At 40.4% G+C, this 16,034-nt stretch overlaps 1 protein-coding gene across 1 annotated transcript in view; it reads right to left on the minus strand.

Annotated features, from left to right (window-relative positions):
• Positions 1-15,249, minus strand: part of COL5A2 (collagen type V alpha 2 chain) — a 127,951-nt gene extending 112,702 nt beyond the window's left edge. Inside the window, exon 1 of the mRNA XM_005145591.3 lies at positions 14,658-15,249. Within this exon, the coding sequence (XP_005145648.1) occupies positions 14,658-14,760 (103 nt within the window). The 5' untranslated portion in view covers positions 14,761-15,249. The remainder of the gene's footprint in view (positions 1-14,657) is intronic.
• Between the last annotated feature and the right edge of the window lie 785 nt (positions 15,250-16,034).

The raw sequence follows: 16,034 nt of genomic DNA on the forward strand, positions 1-16,034 counted from the left end.
TCAGGAAAGTTATGGAGTATTCACAGGTTATAGAACTAGAGAATTCAAATGGATGGTAAATCGGAGGAATACTCCTTAATCAAAAATTAGTCAGTTTGGATAAAAGACAGTTGTAATATTCCAACTGTTTTCTTCACTCTATTCTGTTGTTCTTATACAATATTCTTATACAGCCTAACATATGTAACAGCCTATTCAAAGCTTCACCAAATCTCTCCTTTTTACTAGATAAGGGATGTTCATGCTCAGACCAAAGAGTACATGTTAGCATAGAGACAAGTCATGTTTGTTTCTGCAGAAAGTTTCTCTTAGTAACAACCATCTGTAGCACTGGTGCAACATACAACTTGAACTTTAATTCGTATATGACACACCAGAAATATCACAGTCTACAGAAACCTGAATTTTCCAAGTCTGTCAGACTCTTCATAATACAGTAGTGAATGTATTAACATAAGTGCTGGAAAACTCAGTATGCATTTAGTTGGACTGAAAGCAAAACACTGCCCTTCGGGCATTTTACATTAAGACAATTTCACTTCCAACACTGGAGCTGCCTGGTAGCAGGCTCCTACATGTTTCCCACAGGATGGAAGAGAAAGGGGAAAATAAAAGAAAAAAGAAAGAAGTAGCATAAGCTAGAACTGATTGAAAAAAAAGCAATTTGAGGTACAGTCTGTGTTCTTCAGTAGTACATCTGTCGATAGGGATAATGGTTAGATCTGCAGTGTCTCCAAGCCTCAAATCTACTACTGGTCCATGAAAATGTATAGCAGAACTATACACAAAGAATGGCGTATCCCCTTAGGAACAGGGGCTATGTTTAGTTCATTAAGACTTGAAAGAAACATTTAAGATGCCTAGACTGTGCTGCATGGCACAAAAATATTAATATAATTGCTGTAATTGTATAGTATCTGTAATGACCTAAAAGTTATAGAGCAGTTGCTTTTTCTTTTTAGTATCTGTATTCCTGAACTTTGCTATTCCTAATTAAACAGAACATATTAGCTAAGTTTTTCAGTGTGACAGAGGCTATTGTCTTACACACCATATGCAATTTCTGTTATTAAACTTGCCTTAACCAGAGCTCTGTGACACCATTTGTTGTTGCCTTCTCAGAGCAAGGCTAGCAGTACTAGAAGCACTGGTTTTATAGGACACATGAAGCAAGAGAAGTTTCTCCTCCATCAGCTCTGAAATCATTTGCCAAATCCCCATCTTGCTTATACTAGATAAATACAGGGGGAAAAAAGAAAACAAACCCCACAAATCCCAACAAAACCTATCAAAATGTACACACACACAAAAAAATCCCCTCACCTTTTACCTACTGAGACAAGTACTAAGAAAACCAGGCCTAGGCAAGATCTAACCTCTAATTTCAGGTTTTTAGATATCAAAAGGGCTCACATTGATTAGCTATTTGTCCTGCCTGTGACAAAATGCCCTAAAGTTCACTCTGCTACTTTAATAAACAGTTATAAATCAATGCTGTCTGCAAAAGCAAGAACAGCAGAGTCCTGGTATTTCCATTTCATTGTGAACTGCAATACATTGTATAAATGGAAATTCTAATTCTTGCAGACTTCAAGGAGAAATTTCAGTTTTTCGGTCTCCGTAAGGCAGGAGATAAAAAAAATGACTGCACTCACAGGTACATACAAATAGACAAGATGGGGAATTAATTTAGCCATCTTATACAGAAATAAAATCCAGTTCAGGGGGTTGGGGGTGAGGGATAATTCTGATTTCTATTTTCTTGTGACCAAAAGTATGCAGTGGTAGTTATAATAAATTCTTTTTTTTTCTTTTTTTTTAAAGCGTACCCTTTTGTTAAACCAGCCCCAAATCTGCGGTTTTAAAGTAAACAACTGAAAGTCAGAAGATGAACCATTCCATTAATCCTAATCAGATTCAATTTTATGTGACTATACTGGGAGATAACAGGGATCCATTAAAACCATACCTTTTTACTTGTGTGAGGGAGGAAATGACAGAACAACCTAGAGAATGGCTTTTACACACAGTCCTAAGTCAGCTTATACTTACACTGTAATTCATTATAACTGCTGCACAGTGTCTCACAGATCTTTCCAAGAAAAATGGCCTTCAGTAACTATTTGATGAAGCTATACTCTCCTGGATCCTAAAAGTGTCCCAGTGGCTAGTAAGTCCAGATAAGAATGCTACCCAACACCACATACTTTCACTTCAATTTGTCATCTTTCAGCCTATAGACCACCTTTATCTCAAAAGTAATGATGTATTTTAGGCTTTTTCAGAAGTTGTACCATTTAACCCATGGGTTAAGTAGACTTCAAAGTAAACTGCAAACAACAAAACAAGCAAAACATGTTACTCCTTTTCACAAGAGAACTCTATTTGCCGAGCAATATCAACTAAGATATTGGGGCTTTGAAAGCAGGGATTTTGGACACAGATATGAAAAGGAGCAGGATCTTGCTCTCTCACATGGCATTTTGAAATGTATGCATGTCATCAATTGCTCAGTTGTGATTTCTGTCCCAGTAAGAGAAAGGCAGAGAACGGTCATGCCAGAAAGTTTCTTCTAATAGCATTGAGTCAACACTCACTGACATTTATAGGACTTAGACTAAGCCACAGCTGTGTCTGTTACAAAACAGGACCATAGGAGCCTTTCAGGCACAGTCACATTCCCTCCTACTACCACAGCTTCAGCACAGGGCTCCTGAAACCTTATTCCAGGCAGAGCTACAGGTTAGGATGTTACACACACCAAACCTCAAGTCACTATCCAGATTAGGCATGCTTAATTCAGTCCCAAAATTAAGTGTTTACATGTTTATTTTGTAGCTTTCACCCAAGGTTTATCAGGAGTTCATCTATCACCCTAAGCACATGGGTCGCCTTTAGAACTTGGAAAGCCTTATGTTGCTGCTTCTTCTGTAGTGGGATGCAAGGACCTTTTCTACATCAGATTTGAGCTCAGAGCAAGCTCAGACCAAAGCCCCTGTGATTCCCCTGACCTGCCCTGAAACCAGAAATTGGGCTGTGTTTGTGTACTGACGTGTACTCGAGACTGGAAGCAACCTTCAGTCAAAACCAAAAGAATTTGTGCAAAATGACAGCACAACTCAGCATGGCTTCATCTGGGGGATGATTACAAGAAGTCTGCAGAGCTCCAATACTCCAGTGATGATAGATTTTAAAAACATTGCTTATATGAAAACAATCTCTATCTGCACTTTTCATTTTTCAGTGTAATTGAGAAACGATTTCTAAGGTAACTCCTATTATTACATGTAACTCACTGCTACATCATTTTTCTTCATTCTTCAGATTAATAGGCCCTGGTGTTTGTTGCCTTTTTTTTAAATGAAAAACTGAAATAATTACAGTTTTCTTTCATGAAGGGGCAAACAAACTAGGTACAAGTAATCTCATTACAAGAAATAAGGATATTCACATGCTTAAAGTCAGGTTCTAAAGTACTCTCTTGAATGGAAGACTTAAATCACCAAATATTTGCTTTCTGTGTTCATTACTTTCAAACACAAACAAAATAAACTGCCCATCTTGCACAGTACCTGTAAAACAGACAAATTCCATCCTGCAGTGTCCTAGGAAAGTGTCCTAGGAAACCAGAGAAGGCTCAAATAAATATAGAACAGCTGGAAAAAGAAAAAAAATACTGAAGTGCTCCATATCCCTCAATTTTAAAACCATGAGAAAGATACTACTAACAAAATTTAGAGCAGCACAATTCACACTGCTTGGCCCTTACACTCTGTAAAGGCAAACGCGCAGCCCAAAGAGATCAAGATTTAACTCTTCTCTCCCCATCATCCCACCCTGCCCCCAAAAATACAACTGAAAAAGGCAAGAAATGTGAACGTTTTGATAGAATGTGGTAAAGCTGCAGAGTTTTGGTCTGCACACTTAAAGGATGGCCAATCCCTCAGAGAGGTGGGCTTACTGAAACCTAACAGCAAGCAACAGTTCATGTGATTTACTGCCTGCAGATTTCTTTGCAGAGGAGCTAGATTCCACTTCTGAAACTTCTGAAGCTATTCAACATGAAAATCCATGCAACTCAAGAAATGTATTATTAGCACGATGACTCGGTATGTATATTACAGTAGTATCCTAAGGCTCCATTTGAGATCAAGGATGCTTTGTGTTCAGCACTGCAAAAATTCACAGGAAGGCCCTGCGCTTTACAGTAACAACATAAAATCAAAGTATGCCCAAGCCACTCAAATCTCAGTATCCAGGTTTAGATAAAATTTTCTAACACCACAGCAAATGTTTCAACAAAATAAAAAAAAAAAAGGAAAAAAACAAGATAAGAGAAAAAAGGAAAAACAGGTAAAGAACAATTTACCTAACTTCAGTCTTAATTTCTGAAGTAGGCTTCCAGCACTCTGCCAGTCATCAGTATAATTCCAAGATGCAGTGCTGCCACAGGAGCTATAATGTTGTGTTGGCTCTTCCTTCACCACATGGCTCAATTTTCCATGTTATGCTTTGCTTGTTGCCAGGCTTGATGCTTTTTAGATCAGGTTCTTCCCTTCCTTTGTTACCAATACATGTTCCAGTATTTTCTGACACTTGCCAAAGCAAGCATTGAAACATCTGGAAATCATCCTCCATTACTTTCACCAGAGAGATGCATCTGCCTTGGATGTATTTCCCATACAGTGGGAATGTCTGATGTCTTAAAACTTGACATTTTATGTGTATATATATATATGTGTATATATATATCTTTAAAATGCACTACATATATCTAACACTCTACACATTACAATACTCTAAAATTTAACATGCACTAAGTTACAAACACACATGAATTTCTTTCAGAAATTTAAGTATGCATACTTTACAGCCCTAAACATTCCTGATTTGGAAGAGCTGTAGATTACAGATAATCAATATGGTGCAATATGTTACATTCAGCATTTATTATTTTTCTAGTGCATGGAATTTGAAATTAAATGTATTACTTTTTCCCCCTAAGTTTCCTTGGCTAGGGGAACAGAAAAAAAACACATTTAATGACAAGATGACATTTCAGATGTAAAACTGGGAGTCTGATGTCATCATTACAGGCAGATCATACAAAAAAGTGCTAGGATTTGAATACTAGGTCTGTGAGTCTTATCTTTGTCTTCAGAAGCTGTTGCCATATGCATTCCCTTTCACTACTCAAGTGTTTTTTAAAGGTTCAGATTTATATAATGTAGGAGGGGTAAGAAATTAGACGCTGTGTGTTGGAAGATACAAAATATGCATAATGGAACAATTCTGTCTTGTAAGCCCTTTGTCAAAACTTTTGCTTTAATGCCTCACAAGCTTAAGGAAACCCCGTCAAGGCTGATATATAACATGTGAAAATCTCTTGCATGTTGCATAGAGCCAAGGGCTCCTCAAGAAGTACAAGCTCCCCTCACACCCAATGCCACTCTGGAAGTTCCTGCCTCTCTTGCTTCCCTTCCTCTTCCTGTATATTTCTTTACAAATTCCTGCTGTATGACAAAGAATAGCATCCTTAGTTTTAGCTCTCTCTCTGTTGTTACCACCATTTTAGCTTACAATTTTTAAAGATAATTCTCTTCCTGGTATTTCTTATCTTACCCATATTTTTTACACAGGTGGCAAGTACTTAATTCCTCATTCTCATCTGCAAATTTCATTAGAAACTTGTTTCTTTCCTGAACTAGATTACAAATGACTGATTGTGAAACCATGAGATTTCATCCCCAATAAGGATTCATTACTCCTAATCACATTTCTGTATTTATGTTTCCCACCTCTCATAACAGCAACATTCAAGCCAATACTAACTTTAAGACTTCATGAGAGAGTGAAACAAATGCTTTACTAGCAGTCAAATGTTTTTACAACACAGCATTAAGCCATCAAAAAACAGCCTTTCAAAATTATTGGTGGGGGACATCTGTAATGTTTTTCCTCTGTAACAACTGCTATGTAATTTATAATTCAACAATACATGCAACAAATGATGCTAAAATTCCCCCTTAAATGACACAGAGATGCTACCATCTCCAAGTCTGATCCCCAAAATATTTTTGAAAGACCTGTTCATGACTCCAAAGACCTAAAGTTTAATAGATTTTCAAACTTCTTGATGAATAAATCATGAATAATTTATTGCAATAAATTACCTGTCCTTGTAGAAATAATACCTGACAGCTAAAGACACCTTCAACCAGATCAGTATCAGCAGCCATGCTGTTAGGCAATGTTAAGCCAGGACAGCCCCAGAACCATGTCATGTTTTGCTAACTAGAGCCCTCAATGGTTAATCTCAGCTTTGCTTGATTTAGTTTGCAGGCTTCTGTATGTCTGATCACAGCCACACAGCAAATGCTTTCCTTTCTTGACATTCATTTCTTGTGCAAAGCATCACCACCACTGGGACAGAGACACGTGAACGTCAGTGATATTTTGTGATGGGAAGAGAAATTTAATATAGGGTAGCTAGATACCACTACAGCAGCACTGATGGCTTAAACCTATTCATATATTCTATCCATATATCCATATTCCAAGAGATTTCAACTACTTATCTCAAAAATGTGCCATGGGATGCTATTGTCCAACCACTAAACCTGTGAGGCTCAGTATTTTGAAAACTTAAGACACTGCAGCTGAGGGGAAAAAACACAACACTTTAAGATAGGCAGAAAATAAGACAAAAGTAATTATCATAGGATAGTAATCATTATGGTATTACATCACATTTTTGTTGGATCAAAAGCTTTGGTAGAACCCTGTAAAGAAAATATTAGTGAACAGCTGAGTGGAAAACAAGCCATCAAGCACACACAGCTTCTGTTCACTGCTTCTGCTTTCATTTTTTTTCTTAAACATTTTTTCTTGACCCCCTGGGACATTTAACAAAACAGAAAACAGAACAGAAAATTATTAAATACCAATCAAGGTCTTCCATGATTTCCTGGAAGAGAAAGGACTGCTTTAAACAAAATCCTCAGCACAACCTCCGAAGTTTATTCTTGTAATACAGCTAACCAAGAAGAGGTAACAGTTTTCAAATGAGGAACAATTTATTCCTGGCTTTTAGCTTGTATTTCATTAACATTTTAACATGCTGTATTAAGCTTGGAACAATTGGGCCAGGACAGGCTCATGATAATACCTTTTACCTCGCCTCTTAACCTTTTCCTGCACTACAATGTCATTGTGTCTTTAATCCTTCACTTCAGATGGTCAGCATGTGGGGGGACGCTGGCAAGCATTTCATGACCGAAGAGTATTTGGAGAAGATACTGTAAGGACCTTCTCAGCCAGACATCTACTGCACAGCAGGGAACAGGCCTCAGTGAGACAGTTTACTCTTCTGTTCCTACTCTAAATGAGCTCATGTCCAAAACTCTGAATTCCTGCCAGCAGTATCAGAGTCGCTGCTTGTGTTTCTGTTCAGCCACATTAGCCAAAGAACAGGGGCACAGAGATTCAAATTAATTCTTTAGTCCTCCCATGCTACCATTACATAGTCCAAAGGCTATAAATGAAAACAAGCGGAGACACAAAACACTGTGGAATATTTCCAGTATAAACCCAACTCCATTATATCATTCTCCCAACTGCAAAATTTACACAAAGCTGCAGAAAAATACAAATTCTCCAAAACTCCAATTGACTTTCAGCTGGCAGCAGCATGGCCAAGGAACAACCTTAGACCAGCTCTCCAAAGACAAGACCTGTCTTCAGCAGCTAATAAAACCAGAATCCCAAGGGTCTGCATTGAATAGAGATTCCCTGTACAGAGAGCATCCCACCGCTGGCCCTCTGACAATCGTTCTTAGTTTTCATGCTTATATAACACATGACCTTCCCGCAGCAAAAGCGGGTGAGATAGTGGGATAATGGAATTGGTTCTCACTACAAGAATAAAGGCCAGCACAGCAGGCTATGAAAAATGTATGTTGCTTACTAAGAAGATAATTGTAAGCTACGGTTTGGATATTTTAATTGCCACAGCACCAAGGGCTTATCAGCCCCCAGAGCTTCCTACATAGTATTCTTTTCATAACCATAAATCAACCTAGAAAATATGAATTTATAGAACAAATTGGTGTGACACTTCCTTTGGACAGTATCACTTTTATTCTTTCTGGTAGGTCAGCAACAGCCCTAACTCTTCAAATTTCTCAGAATTTAAGTCAGGAAAAGCACAAAATGCAGAACATAATCTGTGATAAAAACTCTATAGAAAAGGTGTAAATTGTGCACAGATACATTGATTAAAGATGTAAACAGTATGCAATGTTACATGATGTACCTCTCAAAGTGTTGTGTGACTTATAAGCCATTTTTCTCCAGCTTTAAAGTACCTGCTTTCTTAAGTAACTGAAGAAGACTTACTTTATACTACTAGAAGAAACACATTTTCCTCATTCACTTCTCATTATGCTTTCAATTAATGCATCCAACATTCTAGTTCAAATTACACCCAACCTTCCTCATGTGATGGACTCAGCAAAGCTTTTGAAGGGCAGTTTAACAAGGTAGGTCTGTTGCAGCCTGAGATTTGAGACAGAGTGCAGAAATCTTTCCTTGTGCTCTGAAAGTTCAAACTCCAAAAAGTCTTTGTCAAAAAAAAAAAAATTCCAAGTTAATCTGATTAATTTATTCATTTTACTCTAAAAGTTCCTTGGTTTGGCCCTGTTCATTAATTAAGAATAAGTTCTATTATCTATAAAATAAGTTGAAGTGCAAACACAGTCTCTCATCTCCAACAGAAGTGAGATTCCATTGGACTGGCGCTTTGATTTACACTAAGAATAATTTTAGAAGAAAAAACCTAACTATGTCACCTGGACTGTACACAAAAACGTGCAGGGTCACAAAGATAAACATGAGTGAAACAATCAGTGTACATATAAGGACAGACCACATGTCTCCAGCTGGAATTTCGACTATTTTTTCATTATTACTTTATTGGTTTTTGGCATTGAGTTCATTGCCTTTCTCTGTATATGGAAAAATACTTGCACACAGGCCATGAACATCTGCTCAGTTTTTCTAAAAACATGAAGGTCTGCCTTTGGAATTTCTGCTTCCCCACATGTACACACAAGAATCCCTGTGTTTCTTTTCTCACAAAACACCAAAACCCGAATAATGTGGCAAGATGAACAGTTCTAATTCTAATAACAGAAAAATCATACAATTTCCTTTTAACACAGATAGAAATAGTAAATACCACTTAAACAGCAGGAGCTGTTCCTAAGCAGGGTTTTGGTGGACAGTTGTTTTTAATGAAAACATCTAAAGAGTTAAACAAATTTAAAAGGCCTATTTTTATGTCAATATACACTACTGTTAAGCAGAATCAATGTTTTACATGAACAAATCAACCCAATAGAATATTATACTGAAAAAAGCTGCAAAGATGAAAGGACTTCACCAAGAAATGAAGTGTGAGCATGCCAAAACATGAATGAGAGCATGAAATGACCATTTGGTTTCTATGGGAATAATCTATATTTGTAAACATTGTGGGGAAAAAAATGCCTGCACTAACAGCCACAGCATGCAATTATTCCTCAACCACAAAGTATGTTCTAAAAAAACCCAAGCTAACGTGGAGAGTTTAACATGACCCTCAGTTCTATGTATTCCATGATTTTGAGCAGGAATTTGCTCAATCTGAGCAGGAGGATTCTTCTTGAGAGCTGTTCTGGTAGAAATTTCTGTATAGAGTCTCTTTCCCACACTTTTACAGGCAGGGAAGGCAACCACAAATATTCTAAAGTTATGAGTCAGTCCCCAGTTCTGCTTGTTGAGAGCTATAATCATTTCTACTTTCAAGTTATTTGCTCTGAATAGACACACAAACGGATACCTACATGGATGCACACACACATTCATGTTTTCTCACTAAGAAAACAGGTACACAGGCAAGTAAATGATCTTGAGATCTGGAACTTTGTGGGGAATAATTAAGTACAGGAGAACGAGCTGCTCAGGCACAGTCAGCATCAATTTATGAAAGGCAGTTCCTGCTTGACTTAACCTATCTTCTCTAGCAAGGTGATCCGTTTAGCGGATGGGGGAAGGCTACAGATTTTGTCTGCCTAGACTTTAGTAAAGGCTTTGACACCATTTCCCACAGCAATATCCTGGAGAAAACAGCTGCTCATGGCTTGGGTGGGAACACTCTTCACTAGGCAAAAAACTGGCTGGATGGCCAGGCCTAAAGAGTGATGATGAGTGGAGTTAGATCCAGGTGGTAGCCAGCCACAAGTAAGGCTCCCCAGGGTTCAGTGTTGGGACCAGTTCTATTTAATATCTTTATCAATGATCTGAAGAGAGGACTGAGTGCACCCTTAGTAAGCCTGCAGATGACACCAAGGTGGCTGGAAGTTTTGATCTGCCAAAGTACAGGAAGGCTCTGCAGAGGGATCTGAATGGGCTGGATCAATGGGCTGAGGCCAGTTGTAGGAGTTTCAACAAGGCTAAGGGCCCACTTCACTTGGACTACAACAACCTCATGCAACCTTTTAGGCTTGGGAAGAGCAGCTGGGAAGCTGCCTGGTGGAAGAGGACCTGGGAGTGTCGGTCAACAGCCTGCACAACATGAGCCATCATGTTTAGCTGGAACATGAGTTTGCCCACAGATGGGTAAGAAGGTCAACAGCACCCAGGCTTGTTTGAGACATGGTGTGGCCAGCAGGACTGGTGAAGTGATATATACTCAGCACTGGTGAGGGTACAGCTTGAATATTGTGTTAAGTTCTGGGTCCCTCACTACAAGAGAGAAATTGCGATGCTGGAGTGTGTCCAGAGAAAGAACAGGAAGCTACTGAAGAGTCTAGAGAACAAGTCTTGTGAGGAGCAACTGAAGGAACTGGGGTTTTTTGACTGGAAAAAAGGAGGCTCAGGGGAGACTGTATCGCTCTCTAAAACTGCCCGAAAAGAGGTTGTAGTGAGGCAGGTGTTGGTCACTTCTTCCAAGAAATGAGCAATGGGACAACAGCAAACAGCCTCAAGTTGCTCCAGGGGACATTTACATTGGGTATTAGGAAAACCTTCTTTACTGAGAGGGTTGTCAAGCACATGAACAGGCTGACCAGAGAGGTGGCTGAATCACCGTCCCTGGGGGTACTTTAAAGAGGTGCAGATGAGGTGCTTAGGGACATAGTTTAGTGGTGGATTTGGCAATGCTAGGTTAATGATTAAACTCAATTTTTAAAAAGTGTTTTCCAACCTAAATTACCCTCAATTCCCTTACCTCCTCATAACTACAGGACTTTCCCATGCCATCATATTCCCCACAGTGACAAAACTGCAATGTAGTAACCTCTTTTCTCCCTAATGTCCCTAATATTCCTGAGGGATAATGGATATATTTAATAGCCCCCATGCAACCATGTGAGTTGTTTCTGTCTCCTTTAAGGCCAGTTAATTCTCTTCCCTTTTCATGCTCTCTAGACAAAGTGAAAGCCCTCAAGAAATCAAAGGTGGCAAAGAAGGTTATTAATTCAAACTGAATGACTGTTGTTTGGTTTTGTTTACTCACACTGTCAAACAAAACTAGATACTTTTAAATCAATACCAGTGTTCCCACAGATCTCAGCTAAAGTATGGCTAACACCACAGGGGTGGAACAGGAAAGGATAAATGACCACAAAACTCAGAGACAAGGACGTGTTGCAGAAACTGATGAGAACCTAAAGGTAAGCATAGGATTGCAGTGAGAAATACAGGAGATGGTGGCAATAGACCATCACTGCCATGCCCATGTAGAATTTGCACAGAAAAATCATCTCAAATGAGGCAACTCCCACAATTTCAGCTTTGATTCAAGTTCTCTACTGAAAGAGTGTGTCAAAGTTTTCTTTAACTTTTTGAAGAATCACATTTACACTCACAAGTGTATGGTAAAGTGGATCCAGAAGTGTGCACTGCTTTTATGAGTACTTTCCTCTACCCCAAATCCTAAGGAAAGAAGAAAGATTATACACTGTGTGGAAACCCCTACACCAAAAGTTCGAGGCTTCCAAGCATTCCATGCTTATACAGCACAATTTAAGCCATCTCCTGGGCACTTTTTGGCCCACTGCATTTCTGAACTAGTCTGGGTCCCTACACAGAAATTAAAACCAGGATATTTTAGTCTTTCTAGGATTTTGCAGTGCTGACTTTATTCCTAAATAGCTTTTAAATAGGCACATTTTAAACAGCTAGTCTCAAAATGACCGATTTTGTTGTGCTAGGTTTGTAAGAGTCTGTTTTTTCCAGTTTTATGTGCATTTTAAGTGTGAATACTACATAGCACTACCAGCCATGTGCTCTTGAGCAAAACAGATCAATGTGCAAAGGTTCCAAGAGAAAAAAAAACCAACAAAAGAATCCAGAAACTGGCATTACTTAAAAGCACAGCAATGGTAAGTGTCAAAAAATATAAAACAGTTGAAGTATTACAATTCTTTCGTTATTTTTTTAAACCATTTTGCCTGATTATATTCAGCTTATCAATATCACTCACGCTTAATGTGACGAATTCTGTAACACACTTCTGCAAACACTATTTATTCCACTGTGGCTGAGGTTAGCAACAAATATTTAACCTTTCTGCTTTTTACCCACCATGAGAAATGGCTGGTAAAGCATTGCTTCCAGATACCTCCAATACTTGGGTATAGGTGCTGTGATAAACAAGTGACAAATTTGACCAACTGAATGGACCAAGGGAAACAGCCGTACAGGCAGAATCACCTGCACAGTGATACAGTGTACACTGATGTTAGACCTGTGCATAAGTACTAAACCCAAGACAAACTAAGGGTAAAAACCTGCCCATGCTGCAGCACTTGTGGGATTTATTCAGGACCTAAAAAAAACAGAAACCCCTTTTTGAGGCAATTAAACCAGATTGATGCCCAGCAGGTACCACTTCCTCCTACCTCATTGTGCACCATCCCTCACAACTCAAGCAGCTACAGGATTTGGTGGGGATTTTTAGCACAATGAACACTGGAGAAAGGAGCCTCATCATATGTATGGTAGACAAAAGCTATTACACTCTGAAACAGCAACATCAGTACGTGAAGTAAGTGCAAACAGATGTCACTAATTTATTACAATGTATTTTGCTCTCTGCCTTACTACGTACCTCTCCCTTTCCTCAGTCAGCAGCATATGGGGAGTACATTCCAGGAAGTGTTGCTACATTATTGGCTCATCCCATTATGTCCATAATAGCACAAACTAGTAAATGACAATAATCCCACTGAAATCTCACTTGTTTTTCTAACAGAAGAAAAATGATCATTTTTGCGAAATGGATACCAAAAAAAAAAAGTCAATGTTTTCACAACTGTTGTCTTTGGTAGGACACATAACTGAAAAATGCATAATATATGCTTCCCTTTATGGCAAGTGCATGAATTACACTCCCAAGGTTACACAAAGTGCCCCCTCTGTGGGGGGGAGTTAATTAATTAACCAATTAATTAATTAACTGGATTAATTCCAGTTAATCACTCCATTAGTGATTAACTGCATTAACTATGCACACACAGCTGTGCATAGTCAGGACACAAGTAGAACACGAGTTTTAGTTACTGCACTGGTTTATTCATCAGGCTTTGACTCCTCCTCACTTGCTGCTTACTGCCAGAGAAGTTCAGTTACCAAAAAAAAACCCAAACCCAAAAACCAAACAACAACAAAAAAACCACCCACAACCATCCAAATTCTTAAAAATACGTGACAATTGCAAACCGTATTGCAGGGTGAAGCACTAGTGTCTTTGTAGGGCATTATTTGCAAAAGAAAGCAGTTACACAGGAGAAGCCTAGGAAGTACGCTTGGAGCACAACAGCCACCGCCCGTCCCGCAACCAAGCTGCTCCCACTGCAAGAAGGCGACAGTCCCAGCGCGTTCTCCTCACTATCACTCTCAATCCACTCAATGATGTTAAATCGAAGCGGCTCTCAAGCAGCCACAGCGAGCACAGGTTGTGGGGACAGGTACGCCGCTCGCCAGCCCTCCTGCACTCCCTGAGCTTGCCGCGGACCGCCACGGCCCCGGGGAGCCCGCCCGGCACCCTGAGCCCCGGGGCAGCCGGCAGCCCCGCCAACACGGGGCGGGGAGGGAGACCGAGAGGGAACGGGACGAGGAGGGAAAGGGGGAAATAACACAAGAAAAGTTAGAAAAGAAGCAGAGAGGAGAAAGGGAAATGCACGTTTCCGTACTCTTCTGAAACAAAGAATGTGATAAAGCAGATGCAGTTGAGCACAAACGGCTACGCCCTGACAGGCTTCTGCGTTCAGTCCTCCCCGGCTCTCCCAGGCGCCCCGCAGCCCGCCCTCAGCCCCGTCCCGAGCGCCTTCTTTTGTTGCGAACGTCCCAGTCTCCCCGGCCCCCATCCGCGCTCCAAACCCGGCTCCCAAAGCCTGCCTCGGCAGAGCCCCGGCTCCGAAAGCCTCCCTCTGCCTCCGGTCAGAACCACAAACCTCTCTGCCCCCCCGATCAGTATGTAAAACTTGTTAGTCTTGTACCGCACAGGTTTACCGTTTCACCTACTATCCAGATCGCACATGAAGCACATTGTGTGCTAAGAGTGGGAATCATTGGCGGGTTGGGTTTTTTTCAGAAGGGGGAGTGAAACTCACCACCATCGTATTCTTCCTCTTCTTGCGCTTTTATGGTTACAAATCGGCCTAATAAGGCAGCCAGAATGAAAAAAGTTCTCGTTTGCACCCAGACTGACATCATGCCTTAGTATCAGGCATGTATCCTCCTGGGCAGCAAAAACTGGAGAAACGTGAGGCTATTTTAGCACCATGAAGCCAGCCGGAGAGTCTTTCCGCCGTTCAGCATCAGTTCCAGGACAAAGTCTGCAAGCACTCCTCTTCAGCACCAGCTCCAACGCAGTCTGCAAGCCCTCCTTTCAGGGGATGCAGCTTTAAATAGGAAGAATGCTGCCTCCACTCCTCTTCCTGCCCCTTTTCAGCTCGTTCAGGCTCCTAATCATCCACTCCCTGACAAGCAGCAGCCTGATTGATGGTAAAGAACCGAATCAGAGCTGACTTCACTCTTCCTTGAACTTTTCTCTTTACGAGTACACTTGCAGGGTACTTTCCTGCTGCTGTGTAGTGCATGTGCTATGTCAGGACCACTTAGTCAGAAAGCAGAAGCATAGTTCCGTAAGAATCTGTAGGGAAGAGAAAGCCTGGCTTTTAACACACCCAGTCCACACCTCCTGCGAAGGGAGGGTATCACCCCTTTTGGAGCCGGCTGCCTTATTAGGAACGTGATCCCTTGCAGCTTGTCGAGTAGAGGATTTCCTCCTCTGTTTTGATAACTGCCCCTTGCCTCGCTGTAACTGCATTAACAAACAAGACTCAGCTACCCGGGCAGTTTGTTTCAGGAACCTGTGGATAACCTCCTCTACCTTCCAAAGGAAGGTATGCCAGAGGTTAATTCTTTCCTGAATATGCTTTCCTTAAATGCTTATTGTGCTCAGTGTTCACTGTCATGCCTGTTGGGAAGACTACTGCAAATCTGTGGAAGATGCTCTACACTTCTAACACCAGAATGACGATCTATCCAATTACCTGCTTTTCTCCGAGACTCTCCACCCTTGTTCCCTGAAAGCTGGAAATCTACCTAGGGCCCAGCCTAGCATTTAGCCCTTAACAATGTTCCTTAATTAGCATTCTAGTGTTGGCACTAAGTTGATCTCTCTTTTGTGGACCATTTGCAACTGGGAGCAGGATGCTAGCCTTTTTTTCTCTCCATGGTGTTTATGGTCTGCAGAAAGGAAGCTCAATCACTAATCTCCATATTTGCCAAGAATGGGATTGCCTATACCTGCTGCAGGGAAATACAGATTCATCTGCTGGAAGGTTTTCTAAGGTTCAGCCATTTCAGCTTGAGAACAGTCCCATTCAAACTAGATATGTTGAGAAGTAAACCTCTTTGCCTGGATTTAGGCACATTGGAAACAGTTATCTCAGCACAATTTAGCACTTCTCAGTGATGCAAAA

The sequence above is a fragment of the Melopsittacus undulatus genome, chromosome 8 (assembly GCF_012275295.1).
Source record: "Melopsittacus undulatus isolate bMelUnd1 chromosome 8, bMelUnd1.mat.Z, whole genome shotgun sequence".
Taxonomy (NCBI): domain Eukaryota; kingdom Metazoa; phylum Chordata; class Aves; order Psittaciformes; family Psittaculidae; genus Melopsittacus; species Melopsittacus undulatus.